This window comes from Mustela lutreola, chromosome 7 (genome assembly GCF_030435805.1).
Source record: "Mustela lutreola isolate mMusLut2 chromosome 7, mMusLut2.pri, whole genome shotgun sequence".
Taxonomy (NCBI): domain Eukaryota; kingdom Metazoa; phylum Chordata; class Mammalia; order Carnivora; family Mustelidae; genus Mustela; species Mustela lutreola.
Genome location: NC_081296.1, coordinates 122,250,783 through 122,266,907, shown reverse-complemented (window position 1 = coordinate 122,266,907; position 16,125 = coordinate 122,250,783). Strand labels below are relative to the sequence as shown.

Genomic DNA, 16,125 nt, shown 5'->3' with positions numbered 1-16,125 from the left:
CTCACCTGCCCCTCCAATGATGGCTGTAACCTTCCACACTCCATCTTGCTCCCTTCCCCATCCCGCATCACCAGAGCCTTCAGGATGATTCCTCCAAACACTCACCTAAATCACGGGCGTCGTGCTGCCCTGGCATGAATCCCCAGGTCCGGCATGATCTGGCCTCTGCCCAAACTACAGCTCCACCTTTTGCCTGCCTCCCAGATGGAAGCCGCACTTCTCACGGCTCCCTGCACGGGGCCCCATCTCACGGCTCCTAGGGCTCCTCTGCCCCAGTCCCTCTAGGTTGGACATTTCCCCTTCACACTGAGGATGTGGCTCAAATGTCATCTCTCTGAAGCCTCCCTCTCCGACCCTCCCACGCCCAAGTCCCTGAGGCACTTTCCTGCCCTCTGTTGCCCCCTGAGTTCATAGCACAATCCCGGGATTGTATACCTCTTCTTTCAACCAGACCGAAGCTCCTCCAGGCCAGGGACTTTGCCTCTGTCCCTGTTTGCCCACAGAACTCCACACAGAGCTTATACCAGGGAAGGCCAGAGATGTAATAGTCTGTACAAAGCCTGAATCTCTAGACCCAACAGGTGGTAGGTCAGGGAGAAGATAGGACTGCTCTGTCCCCTCTTCCCGCTGGCCCCAGCAAATGGCCAGCCTTAATTACCAGACCCTGAGAGGAGGGAGGAGGGATCGGATGTGTCTTCCTTGACTTCAGCCTCCTATGCCTACAGTCCCAATGTTGCCCATATTCAGGGCCAAGGCCAGAACCCAGGCAGCCTGGATTCCCAACTTCTCTTCCATAGTCCTCTTCCAGATGTGCCGCCCAACCTTCAGCTGCCCTGTGCCTTGGCGCTTTCTTCATACAAAGGTGCCTATCTAGGGTCCATCCACACAGTGCCCCAAGTCTCTGGGGCCTGCGCAGAGTGCATTAGGGCCCTGGTGACAAAGGAGGGCCATGGTGGATGATGGCCTCATGATGAGTCTTGCAGCAGGTGGAGAACCCTCTGATGGGTAGGATAAAAAGGTACCTTCAGCTGCTTATTCATTCAACGGATATTTTATTGGGCATCTACTATGTACCAAGGACTATTCCAAGTGCTAGGAACACAGCAGGGAAGAACGCAACCCATGTTTCTTCTCTATAGAACTTAGATTTTCATTCAGTAGGGGTGAAACAGACAATAAATAAACCAGCAAAATATCAGCTAGTGTACGTGCTCAGCTGAGAAATTAAACAGAGGTGTGGAGATAGAAGGTGACCGACAGCTCCTTTAGACTGGCTGGTTGTTGAGAAGGTGACATTAAAATGGATAGTCGGGGCTGGTCACAGAAAGAAGGGGCCTGATATTCCAGGCTGTAGCAGTAGCTGGCATGGCGGCCCGGGGGGCAGGCAGGAACCTGGAGGGTTCAGATTCAAGGTCTGTTGGAGGTACTGAGAAAGACAGCGGCTGGAGCACAATGAAGGGAGGGAGGACATGGCCAGTGAGACCCTCCTGCAGGGCCAGCTCAGGTCAGAGCTAGAACTCGCCTGAAATATAGTGAGAGAGACCTTGGAGGACTTGAAATCCAGGAAGTGGCCTCCTGTACAAGTGCTTCTCTCTCCTTCATCCTGTGTCCCCTTGCCCCCGCCTAGATTTCTAGTCTATTTCTTGGTTCCCCTCGCCTGTATTATGATTATGAATACAGCCTCTAAGTAACACAATTCCCCGTGTGATTCAAACCTTTCATTCCCATCAAAACAAAATACGATCTGGCATATTAGGAGCTTAAAATGGAAAACATGTTTAGGAAAGAATGTTTTTTTCATCTTTTCCCAAGTCTATATCTGTATTACACCTTAAAGAGAGGGTTTTTTTTTTTTTTCAAAAGAAAAAAGAAAATCTCTTCCCTAAAGACACATGGATATTAAAAACTGTGATTAAAAACATCATACACTTCTTAGTTTTTATTTTCTGCAAAGATCCCTTTGGCCTGCAATTTGAGGGCAAGGCATCAAGTCCTGATGTCCCCTAGCCAGGGGCCCCTGCCTGTGCCCTCAGTCCCTTGTGGGTCCCTTACCCACTGGCCCAGGACCCGTTTAGTTCTGGTACTTCCCTAATGCCCTTAGTCCACCTGGGGCCCAGGCCAGACCATGCTCAAGGGGCGGCTCCCAAGAAGCAAGTGGGACACACTTGAAATCTTGCCTCCTCAGGAGCGCTGTGGAAACACAGGCAGGCTCCCCAAGTGGCTGGTCAGGGCCGCCAGCTCCAGGGGGCTGTGGGGGCAAAGCGCCCAGACCTGGACTTCTGAAGCCCATGCCCCCTCCTGGATACTTTTTCCACTCTCTTCTAATAAACACAAGTATCTCATCCCCATTTTTGCCGGAAACAACAGGTATTCCAAGCATAAATCACCACGGCATGGACTACTAAGTAAGTTTTCACCATCTTCTCCCACCGACCCTTCTCGGAAGTCTGGCTATGGTTCTCTCCACCATAGCTGCTCAGTGGTCGAGCGCCTGCAGCTGCCCCCAAGCAGCCCCCTCCGCCAGCCTGTCAGGCCCTCTCCATCGTCTCAGACATAGGGCTGGGCCTCCTGGGGAGGCTGATCCCATCCACAGGGTGTGTTAAACCAGAAACCAACCCAAGAGCTCACAGGCCCGTGGGGCTGCTGAGATTGCATGCGCTGGACTGCAGCTTCCAAGCGGCACCCGGGAGGTGGCAAGCTCTGCATTCATTTGGACATGACCTAACCTTGGGCTTCCTGGACAGCCGCCCACACCTGCCTCAGGTGGCAGCATCACTGACAGCCCTGTTTCCCTGTGCCGGACACATGCCCTATGGTTCTGTGGCTCGCTGGCCAGGCAGCCATGCCAGGGCCTTTTACGGGCCTGGGCCTGTCACCATGCGGGCACTCCTTGCCTTGCTGACGACAGCTCTGCCTCTGGGCAGAGGTGAAGGGACTCGCCCTGCTCCCCCTCGGTGAGCCTCGGAGCCCAGAGGCAGGCTGCCCAACCCTGCCGAGCCTGGCTACTTCTTCCACTGCTGAACCCCCTCCACATTCATCCCCTGTTGTGCCTCCTCTCTGGCTTCCATGCTCCCAACTGTCCCTTCTGTCTCATCTGTTGCACTCTCCTCTCCTCCTCACCCTGTCCTCCTGGCCCAGGCCTCCTGGACTACGGATACTCTCTTTCTTGGAGCCCCAGTATTCTTTCCTTTTTCCTGATGACTCCCCTTCTTTTGCTGTCTCAGTCCTACTTGTCCAGCTATCACCTCCTCCAGGAAGCCTTTCTGATTCTTCCAGACTGAGTTGGCAAATCCTTCCCTGTTCTTCCACCTCATTTCTCATACTTAGGATGCAATTTGCAAATATCTATCTACAGTCTAGGGTGCCCACCAAGCTGCAAACTTTAAAGACAGGAATATGCCTCACATCCTGCATTCCCAGGCCTTAGACCAGTGCTTGGCATGCTGTGTACATTCACCAGGTGCTGAATGGATAGATGGGTGGATGGATGGGTGGTTGGATGGAAGGATGGATGGATGGGTGGGTGGATGGATGGATGGATGGATGGATGTGTACTCCAACCACTGGCCTAATGGGCTAATGAGTGAGTGCTGGGATGCTGGTCATGGTGCATGTGTGCATTTCAGCCTCATTTAGAACTGCCTTCACCTACATATCGTCCCTTGAACTAGGATGGATTTGGGTATGACAATGTCCAACCTCCCAGCTGGAGCCCTTTGGATTTTCAGGAAGTCAAAAAAGCTCATGATGCCTGCCTTCTTGGAAGAGAAGAAACTCACTAAGTGCTCTGTCCTTCCTTTCTGCTCCTGTTACATACCCCTTCCTCCTTCCTGCGACTGAGGACTCTCACCCCAATGCATCCACTCCTGAGACTAAGGTGCTGGAAGTCTCCAGACGCCCTGAGCTTGCCTGTCATCAGGTAACTAAAAGGCAGAAGCAGGCAAGTCCCCAAGAACCGGGAGGAGAGAGGATCAGAAGATCTTTGGCAGAAGGTGGGACAGGCCCCTGCCCTGCCTAGCCCCTCCCCACTTCTGAAAAGTCAGGGACACACCTCCCCCACTAGGCCTGAGTCCTGCTCACATTCTCACCTCCCACCTCCAGTAGGCGCTGCTGAGTTAATGGCCTGCACCATGTCAGTGGTGAGAGCATCCAGGAGGCTGGTGATGAATTCCATCTTCTTCCCTTCTGGACAGCCTGAAAGATAAAGTGAGATTTAAAGGCAGCTTCCAGGTAAGTAATCAAGCAAACGGTTTCTTCAACTGCCACCATTTCCCAAACCTCCCCAGGTCCTTCTTGCCCAGCCAAATCCACTCTGGGAACTATTTATGGCTCAGATGAGTCTCATAAACCCCCACAGTTCCTCTACCCACCGCCCACAAGGGACCCGCAGAACAAATGGAAAATCATGCTTTTACTTTTCTTCCGTTCCACAAATTTTTGCTGAGTATCAACTGAGGCGCTATGTCAAATGTTAGGGATTAGGTACACAGGGTCCCTATCCGCCCAAGTTCAGAGTCTGCTGGGAACGCCAGCTAGCTCGGGGAGAGTCTGACCAGGTGGTCACGCTAGAGCGTCACAAACACTGCTCTCCTGAGAACGAGCAGGTGCTGAGGGGGCACAAGGAATGAAGATGTCCCCCAGTGGACGGAGGTGACTCAAGTAGCCCTACCAGTTTATCTGTCCAAGAACCATCTCCTTTCTTCACTTCTGTCTCATCCAGCTCAGATGATGATAAAACCTCCCTTCCTTTCTAGTTTGTTCCATTGCTTGGTTTCGGCAAAACCCCAGTCTCTCCCCCATGCATTAGCTCTGCTGGTGTGAACAACCAGATAGGTGGGCATCCCTGTATATTCATGACTGCTGGCCCCCACTGGGCCCTACGGTCATTCCCACAACCCTCCTCTCTGCGGTGACAGCTCTGTCTTCCCTCCAGCAACCCACTCGGTCTCTGGTGAAGCGCCACCTTCTCAGAGAAGCCCCGGACCTGGAACCACAGTCTCCCTTCACGTCTCACGGCTCACGGCTCACGGCTCTTCCCCTTCAGAGCACCTGCCACGGCTCTTTATACCAGCTTGTATTCATTTATTTGTATCTGTGTCCTCAGCTGTGGGAGCCTCGTGCTGTTCAGAGCCCTTGATCTCACCCTCGTGCCCGGCACATGGCGGAATTTCAGTTCATGCTGTTGGGGGTGGGGGGGACCCGAAGCGGGTACTCTGGCCTCTACAACTCCAATCTCTCGGGACAGACTGGTTTTCACAACAGGACTTTCAGGAGATTCTGCTTTTAGTTCTCAGGGTGGAGTCCTGACAGGGAGTGGGGAGGGGGCCCAGCTCCCCTCAGCGCAGGTCGGAGTCTGTGCTTGCTAAAGACTACTCTGTTCCAAGCCACCAAAATTTAGTGACCTTCCTGTCACCCGCTGGCAGAGCACACTGTAAATATGAAAAACCCCTCACAGCAGCCAGCTGGAGGCTCTGGGCCCCCTACCTGCGCATCTTGTGTCACATCCCAGTGACAGTGCTGTGCTACTGGGATGGTTGTGAAAGCATAGTACTGGGCTGGCCACGGACACTGCCCATACCCCTCAGGACAGCCCCTCCCTGAAAGCTCTCCTCTCAGCCCCTGGAACACTATCCCAATCACCCCGGATGGACAAAGAATTGCAGGATCGCAAGAATATGATTTTAACCCAATGGCTACATTATGAAGATAAAAGCTAAGAGCAAGGAGGAGGAACAAATGGCTCAAGGGCACCGGCGTCCTTAGGGATGAATCCCAGCCTGGATGCAGGTCCCAAGGCTCCTGGGAGGCTTTGCCCCACCCCCCAACCCCCATGCCATCCTACAAAAGGGGAGACAGAGCCAGAGCAGAGGAAGGAGTTGCTTGGGCATGATGGGAGGTGCAGGAATAGGAAGAGAGGAGGGCATCAGCAAGGGGCAGCCTTGTCTCCCACCTGGCAGCTCCCTGTCCTTGAAGGGATCGTCCACCTCCGCACTCTTGGCCCTGGCATCGCTCTCACAACTGGGCATCACGTAGCTGGGAAGAGAGACACGGGAGTGGGGGGAGGGGTGAGGAGGGGCCAGGAACCTCATGAGCCCGCTGGAGCCACAGCTGGTAGCAACCATCCTGTTGCCACTGAGCTTAGAACTCCCAGGGCAGGCTGCGGATTATCTCCTGCGCTGTCCAGCAACTGCCCAATCCTGGTAGCAATGTTCCCACAGAGACATGTTGGGGCATGTCCCCAGTTGTCACTCAAGCAGAGCGATGTCACCTTGTGTCTGCATGCAGGACTTTTGGGATCTACAGAACCTAGGGACTCAGGCAGGGCCTTAACCTCCTCACTAGTGCACTGAGGTTCCAACCTGCTTCTCCAAGGTCACTCAGCTAGAAGGAATAGAACTGTGACCAGAACCCAGGACACAGTGCAGAAACATTCTCCTAGTGCCTTGATTCCCACCGGGCCAGGCAAGCAGGGAAATGTGGAGCTAGCCTAACAGCAAGCTTCTGCTCCTCCCCCCGGGGTCCATCTCAGGGACTGGACAGGCTCCGGGTGTGTGGGGTGGGGAGGGCTTACCGCGTGGAGGTCCCGGGCAGTGGGCGCCCCGTGTCCACCAACACACACCAGCAGTAGCCAGTGGACTGGTGGCATTGCACAGGCTTGTAGAGCCCCCCGGGGGCGCACTCGGGGATGACAATGCCCTCCCGGGGATTCTGCCTGGCCTCTTCCAGGGCGCTCTGCCTCTCCTGGTCACATGAATGGACTCTCTCTGCAAGAGAAGAGGCAGCCTGTGGTGACTCGCACTCTTGCAGCATATCACTCACTGCTGCTTTCCCAGCAAGGATCCAGCCTGGCCCCAAGAAACAGATGGCTGGGGAATCACCCGGCAGAGAGCTGTGGCTCCCGCAGGGGCCTTGCACAGGCCCCCACAGTGGGGGTGGGGATGGAGTGGGGGTTTGGAGGCCCAGAACCTCCCCAAAGCCTCTCCACTGCCAGGGTTCGTTAGCATTCACACGTAGTTGGAGAAGTTCCTTCCAGCAGGGCCACAAGCCAGCTGGGGGCTGCAAGGCCGCTCCTTATCTGAACAGCAGTTTGCCCTGGGGGGGGGGGGGGGGGAATTCCTGACTGTTTTCAGAGTGATTCCCGCTGAGGCTCCTCTCCCGGCTCTGGGAGAGGCAGAGGTGCAGAAGCCTAACCCCTGAGAGCTGAGGAGCAGACGCAGGAATGCCCGTGTGCAGACACTCTCCCAAGCCCAGACCCAGCAGGACTGAGCCACAGCCGCCAGCCTTGGGGGAACGACGCTCAGCGCCCAACAGGAGCAGAAACACAGCCCAAGCCCACTCCTTCCCAGGCTCCAATAGGGCTGGGCAAAGTAGGCTCGACAGGCCCGAGGCCAAGACATGGTGCTGCTCTATCCAGTGGGAGAGAAAGACGCCCACAGGAAGTGTCTGTGCTCAGCAGCTGCGGGCAGCCCATGAACACGTCTGTACAGCCCAACCTGGATTCCCCGAGCCGGGCCCAGCCTGTGTGCGGCGCCCCGAGCCGGGTCCCTGGCCTGAAAACCCCACCCACCAGTCTATGACCTGCCTGATGTCCCTTTCCTGTTGGGTGGTTCTTATGTTTTCATTTGTCTTGCTGTTATTAAAAAATAAATAGCATTGGGTTTCTTTTCTTGGTATAAAAAAAATTGTGAAAACCCCAGAATCCCATGGAAATTAAACACCGCCTGCCCTAGACCTTCTGTCTTGCACCTATGACATGAAAAAATACATGTGCCCACATCCACTTGTTTTTTTTTTTTTTAATAGTAAAAGGGGTCACATCATAAACCTGAACTATTACTCTCTTTTGTCTATTTCTTTATTATGTCTTTATTTCCTTCACGAACGTGATGGCCACAGCTTTCCTCTTGAAGATGACAGGAATAGTCTTGAGCATCCCATGAAATGTTAACAGTGTGTTAATAAAAATATGTTCTTCGAGTCAGGAAGCCGGTATCAGCAGCCTGGAGGTTCACGGAACTCATTGAAGAGCCCAAACGGTCCAAGTCACAGCCACTGAACTCAACAGGAGCCAAACCTTTGAACCGCAGCTCCATCAGTGACCCACAGACGAGCAGCACAGGTGTTTCAACAAAGCAGGTGCACGCGGAGCCGCGAAGCAGTCCCACGCGGTCTCCGGGAAAAGTCACACAATGGGCAAAAGATTCTTCTCCCAGAAAAAACGTGGAAAAGCGACAGTCCCTTGATTCTCCGTTGTTGCGGGGGTGGGGGAGGGAATGTCTGCTTAGTGCCCTAAAGACATCTCAGGGGGAGGAGGCAGGTGAGCAAAACACATTCACAATCAAAATATAACTTTGAATTTGGAAAATGAAAAAAAAAATACTACTGTTCTTATAAAGTAAATACAGCACAACTAAACAGAACTCCTATGGCTAGAGGAACAGGAGTCTGTAAGAGCAGACAGACTCCAGAGGAGGGATTCTGAACCTAATTAGAACTACCAGCGGAAGAGACTCTAGAGGCAGCTCAAATAAGAGACAGAAATTGATGAGTAAGAGACAGAAATTGATGGGTTTACCAGAGACATGAAGTTGGCTTAAAGGCCTAGAATCCTGCCTTGGGCCCCTGGCTTGGATGATGCAAGAGTTTTTCAAGAGCTCCCACCATCCCAGTTTGGTTACCTTACTTCCCGACCTCATATTTCATGCCTTGAGAAAGGCGACGGAGGAGCAAAACCAAAGGAAAACAGCTTTTTACTGGCACCATGTTCATGCAACAACCCCGACAGAGGCTTTAAATTAAGATCCTCTGGGCCAACATTCTAAAGCCATAAATCAGCCCAAAAGCGAGAGGCAAAGAGAGTGGGGGCGGGGGGAAACTTTCCCAGGGGCAGGGGGAACGATCACCTGACTTCACACCGTTGGGGATCCCGAAACTGCAGAAATGAGGAGAGAAGTCATTTAAGAGGAGGCAGCATCCCATGGTTTGGGGGCTGTCGACAGACTTCTGGAAGTCCTTGAAGGCTGCCCTGAACGGTGTGCTGCCAGCCTCCACAGAAGCTGCATGGAGTTCGATGGAGAATAAAAACCTCACAAGGGACACCTCTTGCTAATTTGGAAACATGGGCCTGGCATGGAATTAGAGAGAAGGCTATGTCTAGGGGTGATGGCCTGTTGGCACATTCGCTTGCTACTTTAGGACAGGCCCTGAAAATTCCAGATGCCCCTCTAAGAAAGAGACAGGAGAAATTTATAATAATAACCACTAACCATTTGTGAAGAGTACCCAGAAAATTTATCTTCCAAAAGAGATCTCCCTTAAGACCATCTTTATATGAATAACAGTCAAAGCAAATATTCATTGAGTAGTACGTGCCCGGTGATAGACGAAGGGCTTTGCTTGCTTATTCTCTTTGTCCATCTGAGGGGGGCACTAGGACTATGTCTATTTTGTAGACTGAGCTGAGCTTTGGGGGGATTCATGAATTTTCCCAAGTGCACTCAGCCAGAGGAGAGAGCTGGGACCCCAGTCAAGAGCTTCTGACAGTTGAGCCTGTCTTGCTAAATTTTAGACACAGGTTGCTGCCTCTAATAATTTGCGCTGGGAGAAAAATGAATTTATCTTTAGCGTGACGTTCTCTTGGGTCAGTCACTCTGCAGACTCCCCATATCTGCCACATTCCAAACCAAGTGTGTAAACGCATGCATTTGTCCATTAACACGGCACAGCTTCTTCTGAACCAATGGTTTTTCTCAGCCTGAACATACCACACTTCTTGTACCCAAGTATTTTTGCCTCTTTGCTGTGGAACTGAAAACCTAAAGCCACATTTGTCACTCACCTGCCATCAGAGGACACAAAACGAAGACGAAGAGCTCACACCTGTTTCAGGGTTTACAGGGGGCCAAGCTTAGAACTAGGCACTTGGCTTATATTAAGTCACTTCAAGCTCACCACAAGCCTCAAGATAGGTGCTATTATTACCCTCAGGGAGCAGAGAAGGACCCAAGAACGCAAGCTGGCTGCAGGGTTTCCTCAAGGTCATACAACTAGGGAGTAGCAGAGCGGGGGAGCCCCCCTGGGAGTCTGCTCCCAGGCTTTGCTCCCTACTACCCCTCTTCAACACCATCTCTCACTGCCAGATGCTAGTCTGATCTTCATTCGATTCCCAATTCTTCTTTTCCTTGGTGTGGCAAATAGTTAGAAAGGGGCTCCGGTGAATCGCACCTCAGACCCCTTCACCCAGACGCTGACTGGCCTGAACCAAGGGAAAGGGCAGGTGGGAGGTACAGCGTGTCCCTTCCAGGCCTAGGCCTTTAGGGGCCTTGCAACCTCACTTTCCACTTTCTTAGAAGCTGCCCTGAGAACAGCACAGAAGGAAGCCAGGCCAGCCCACTGGAAGATGAAAGGCACAGAAGAAAACAGGAGTCACTCAGTCTGCAGCCAGCCCGACCGCCAGAGGCATGCCCTTGGCCATCTTGGCCACCCAATCCCATGGACCCTCCAGCTGGATGAGTCCAGGAGTGAGTTCAGACAGAGCCAGCCAGGGAAACACGCAGCCAATCCACAGAAACATGATAAATTAAAGGATAAATTATTTTTGTTGTCTGCCATTTAAGTTTTGGGGTGGACTGTTACACAGCAGTAGCATGTGAAACACCTTGACTTGCTCAACTCCACATTGATCAATTTACTCCTTATACAAGGACTTTTGTAGGTTCTCACACCCTTCAGTCAATCAATCAATAATAGCTCAATCAATGGATTATTCCTCCAGTGCTTCTCCAGAGGTCATGCAAATATAAATCAGAATGTATCAAGGGGCAAAACTCATTCTGTATCTGAGGAGACAAAAGCCAGCCCCCTCCGTAGGGCTGCTGTCACCCTCTGCCCTTCTGGGCCACCTCCCAAAGGAATATTAAAATCTACAACTATCCATTTTCCCAGGTACCAAGAAATCACTTTGCAATCACTCAAGACAAGTGGTCTCCTTCAAGGGTCTCTTCCTGACCTCTGGTTCAGAGAGGGAGGTGCCCAGATGGGGACGCCCCTGCTTTATAACATTCTGTCCCTGCTTCAGAAACTTCAGGGAAGTATGACAACATCAGAAGGTTTGGCCTGATGGTGAGAAGGGCCAGGCCCATCTGCGAACACTTGACAGAGAGGGGAGCAGTCAGGGCCGGCCAGGGGGCGAGCGGAGACAGGAAGACACATTCTCACATACTCACGCACCCCCCGCCCCATGATCCAGTGCCAGGATGGTACGGAAGAGAGACGAGAGCCATGTCACTCCTCGCCCGGCAGTGGGGGCTTTGAGTTCCATCAACACACCGCTGTCTGCCTGAGAGAAGAAATATGACAGAATACTGTCCCATGGAAGAAATGAGGACACGGCCCAGCTCTGGCCCTCAGAAAACACGGCCTTCTAAGCTGTCACTTACTCCAGCACCAGGGCAAAGCGGGCCTGAAGCGGGGCGGGAGGGGCAGGGAGGGGGACAGGGGAGGGAAAGATGAGGCTGAACCAGACAAAACCTAAACCCCGTCTGCAGGCCCAGGGCACAGGTTCTCACGTGTCCCGCCAAGACAGGATAAGCATGGAGAACAGCTCTGTCTGCTGTGGCTAGCCCCTGCCTCTGCGCCTCTCAATTACTTGTGGTAATTAGGAGCAAAGGAGAGCATGGACAACCTAAATCCTCAGTTAATCCCCAATCCTGATTTTAGCCCAGAGTTTATCCTTCTGTCCTGGGAACTTTTTCTCCTTTATCGTTTCCCCCCCCCCCTTTTTTTTCTTCTTTCCTTTTTTTCTTTTTTAAACAAAAATGGCCAACAAACATAAACATTAGAGGATTCAAGTTTCAGGTCCTTGGGCTGGTCTTTCTTTCTGGCTGCTGCCTTCCAGAAGAGGAACTGGTAAAGAAAGGAGCAGAGAGAAAAGCTGAGACACTGCGTAACCCAGGCCTGCAGGTATCCGAGAGCCAGTCACGTCGTGAACTCTTTGGAGAGAGAACAGGGGAGCCTCATAGCGATGGAGGCAGGGGGGAAGAAGGCAGTTAGTCAGGGCTGGGCAGTAGCAATCAGGGTTCTTCAGAGTAAGAGAACCAATTAAAGACCTACATCTACGGGCGCCTGGGTGGCTCAGTGGGTTAAGCTGCTGCCTTTGGCTCAGGTCATGATCTCAGGGTCCTGGGATCGAGTCCCGCATTGGGCTCTCTGCTCAGCAGGGAGCCTGCTTCCCTTCCTTTCTCTCTCTGCCTGCCTCTCCATCTACTTGTGATTTCTCTCTGTCAAATAAATAAATAAAATCTTTAAGAAGAAAAAAAAAAAGACCTATATCTATACCCAGATATCTAGATCTGTCTGTATCTAGACCCCTCTCTCTCTATATATATATATTCATATATATATTATCTTTCTATATAAATTAATATATATACATATATGCATGTGTGTGTGTGTGTATAGGCACTATAGCCTAGCCAAGTTCACATATATATGGAGTTATATAGAGAGATAATATGTATATGAATATATTATCTATCAATCTATCTATATATATACATAGAGAGAGAGGTATTTATTTTAAGGAATTGGCTCACATGATCATGGGCCTGGCAAGTGGGAAGTTTGCCGGGTAGGCCAGCAGGCTAGAAATTCAAGTAGGAGTGATCCTGCAATCCTGAGTCCAAAATCAATAGGTCAGGCCAGCAGGCTGGAAACTCAGGCAGGATTTCTATGCTGCAGGCTGGAGGCAGAATTCCTTCTTCAGGAAATCTCAGATTTTGCTTTGAAAACTTTCAATGGATCGGACGACGCCTTCCCACGCTGTGGAGGGTCATCTGCTTTACTTAAAGTCAACTGATTACAAATGTTAATCTTTTCTAAAAAAACAAAAAACAAAAAACAACCTTTGCAGCAACGTCTAGACTAGTGCAGAAACAGTCTATCGGTCTAGAAACTGGGCACTGTACCCTAGCCAAGTTCACACACCAAATGAACCGTCACAAGGTCCATATGAAAAATGAGAGCAAGAAAAAAACCCAGTCTTAGAGAAAACCATACTCAGAAGAACCAAGAAGAGTCACGGGCCATAGAAATGTGCACTGGGAAGGTGTCTTGATGACTGAGGCAATATTCCTGGAGAAAGAACCAGAGGCTCTCCTCCTAGTGGAGGCACGGTTGGTAACGAAGGGCAGCCGCCCAGGCCATCCTGACCCAGAACTGCTTCCATAAGAGGAAAGGAAGTGGGAAGATGACAGAATGGAGGACACTGGGCCAAGAGAGGAGGGTGTCCCCAGAGCATCGGACCTAACACGGATCCTGAGTGACCCATGAGATTAGGGCTCATAGGATGCAGTAGAGGTCAGGGGCCTTGGTGGACGCACGTTATCACATGGTCTGGTACTGGGCATAGGTTGGCACCGAGTCAGCCTCTGGAGAGGCCACGGAAGTTCTGGGAGACATAGTAAGACGAAAGAACTAGCCCTGAGGTCTTAACCTATCCTCACATCAGGCCTTCCTCCATCCGTGAAGCTTTCCCTGAGGGCCGCAATCTTAGTGATGTCTCCCTCTCCTGAGTGTAGGACTGAGGACCTGCTCCCCTCGAGGAGACTGGGGACCATGACTTGTCTGGACTGGAGGTTCCCGAGAGCGAGGACTCGATGGCTCTCTTCCTTATCCTCCCCACCCCCACCCCTGGCCCCCAGCTCCTTATTCATAGCACAACCGTGGAGTCTCTATTTAAAGGATACAGAAAGAGCCCAAGAACCCCTCTATTGCTTGAATCCCTGCTATGTGCCATCTCCAGCGGCAGAATTCTGCTCTAGCCTGGCATTTCATACATGGGGCCCCGCACCGCGGAGTAAATGCCCAATGTGGGGGGTGGGGGGGGGCTGAGACTGCGGAGACCAAGATAAGAATAATTATCCCCTGGACTCATCCTGGAAAATGCTACACTCCACCCTCAGACTATCAACCACTGGATTTTCTTAGGGGGAAAAAAAAACATAAAAGGTGACCCGCCTGGAAAGTGAGAGCAGCTTATTTATGTTTCGCTGTGAACGGAATTGTCCAGCAGGCCAAGAACATTAAGGAAAACACTAGTGTTGTATTGCCCACAATTTGCCCGAAACCTCTTCCAATACCACACACCCACCTTGCCTCTTATCAAAAATGAATGCAATGCTGCCCGATAACCCAAAACAACAAACCGTGTGTTAAAAACAACCTTTCCGAAATCACAACTTGAAATTCCAGAGGCGGAAGAACTCTGGCGGCCCCTGACTCCGGGTTCCCTGAGTCAGCGAGTGAGGGTGGCAGTCACCTACACCGCGGGCTGCAGGCTCGGGGTGCAGAATCCAGCCGAAGAGACGCGGCAGAGGCAGGAGGAGGGACAGGTAGGACCAGGTCGGAAGGCAGTGACTTTCTGGGTCTTGAAGGGCGGGAGGTGTGGTCTCTAGGGAAGGACAAGCAGCTGGAACCCACCGTCTTCAGGAATGATTAATGGAACATTGCCAAGCAGGCCCTTTTTGTTTACTTGGCCACACAGGGTTTTAGCACCTATGGCTTCAAGCCAACTATGTGAAGAGGTTATTTTTCCCACTTGTGGACTTTGCACTTTTTCACAGGTTGGGCCAAGTGGCCCCCGGAGGACGGTTCCAAGCACCAGGTACTGGGCTGGCTCTGCCCCGCCACCGTGGGCCCTCTGTCATATCCAGCACTGAGCTGCCCCTAGGCCAGTGCCGACTCCCGAGGCGTACTTGTCTAGGGGCTTCAAGAGCCCCCAAGAGAAGAGGGGAATGCAGAGAACCATTGCTCAGGCCTCCCTTCAGATCTGAGGACAGACAACAGGCCTAGAAAAGGAAAGGCCCAGAGGAGAGGCCCTGCCAGGTCAGAGAAGAAGCAGCCTCACCGACAAAGAGAACAGAGTCAAGCCCTGAAAATGTGTTCAGGGGTGCAGCAGGTAGCGGGGGGGAGAGGGGGGAGGAGAGAGAACAGAGATAGAATATGCACACATTTAAAACGGTGGCCCTGCCCCTGGGATGGGTTCTCCCATCTCTTTAATCTGAAGGGCATTTCATTCATTTGGGCAGCCAAATGAAGTGAAAATGTACCATCACCCAATCTTAACCTACAGATGGACTTTGGGCCATTGGAGGAGGTTGGTCTCTGGAGGAGGTGACCCCTTCTGATGGATGAACTGACCAAAAGATGCTCTTCCCCCCGGCCCAGAACAGGTGAGGATGGCAGCAAGGCTCAGGGAGCTGGCTTGTCCCAAACACCAGAGGGAACTCAGGGCAGTCAGAGGAACAGGAGTGGGCGTGGTGTGGGGACACCTGGGCTTCCTTGGCAAGGCTGAAAGCACGAGTAAGAGCCTAGCACTCCCAGTTTGCACACTCCACCCCCGGGCCTGGCACAGAAAAGGCTCTGTGGCTGTTTCATGGAAGTCAACAACAGCTGGAGGCCGCACAGGGTGGGGGCCAGGAACATGGGGTTGGATGGATCCGCCTCCACCATGTGTTACTCTGTGACCTTGGGCAGTCTGCTTCAGCTCTCTAAGTCCCAGGTTCCTTATCAATGAAAGCAGGGTAATGACAGCACACATACTTTAGGGTCCCTGGGGGATTAAATGAAGAAGTAGAGGCCAAGCATTTCCCTTGGCCCCAGAGTCTTAGCCCGTCTAAGGTAGCAGTATTCTCAGCAAATGTGGAAGGAATCTGAGTTTCCGGACCCATCCCTGTGAATAACTAGTCTCCTCGGTTGGACTGCAGGGATGGACCACAGGTGGGCAGTGGCCACAGTCCACGCAGGCTCAGTGATACGGGGACACGCTGGCGGTAGGCCAGCTAAACAGATAATAATGGAACTAAGATCTTTATGACCGCCGTGCCGGCAACACCAAACAAGATCAGTGATAGAACATTTCTCTGCACTGGAGTGGACGGTACCACTGCCCCCCTCCCTTTGGCATGCCCCCACCCAACAGCCAGCTCCTTGCTTAGACATGCCTTGCATTTCTTACCTTTCGCACCAAGTGGATGGGCCTGTGACCCTGGACAAGGCCCTTGACTAGCCTGGGCTCTATTCGGTCACTGAAAATGAAGTGGTGGTACGATACGAGGCGCTCTCAAA

At 52.1% G+C, this 16,125-nt stretch overlaps 1 protein-coding gene across 3 annotated transcripts in view; it reads right to left on the bottom strand.

Annotated features, from left to right (window-relative positions):
* The window catches only part of SMOC1 (SPARC related modular calcium binding 1), a 148,575-nt gene that overhangs the window by 12,693 nt on the left and 119,757 nt on the right, over positions 1 to 16,125 (bottom strand). For all 3 annotated transcript variants that reach the window (XM_059182450.1, XM_059182451.1, XM_059182452.1), the window contains exons 8-10: positions 6,572 to 6,764; positions 5,951 to 6,033; positions 4,089 to 4,194 (exon numbers count right to left, since the gene is read on the bottom strand). In XM_059182450.1, the coding sequence (XP_059038433.1) occupies positions 4,089 to 4,194; positions 5,951 to 6,033; positions 6,572 to 6,764 (382 nt within the window). The remainder of the gene's footprint in view (positions 1 to 4,088; positions 4,195 to 5,950; positions 6,034 to 6,571; positions 6,765 to 16,125) is intronic.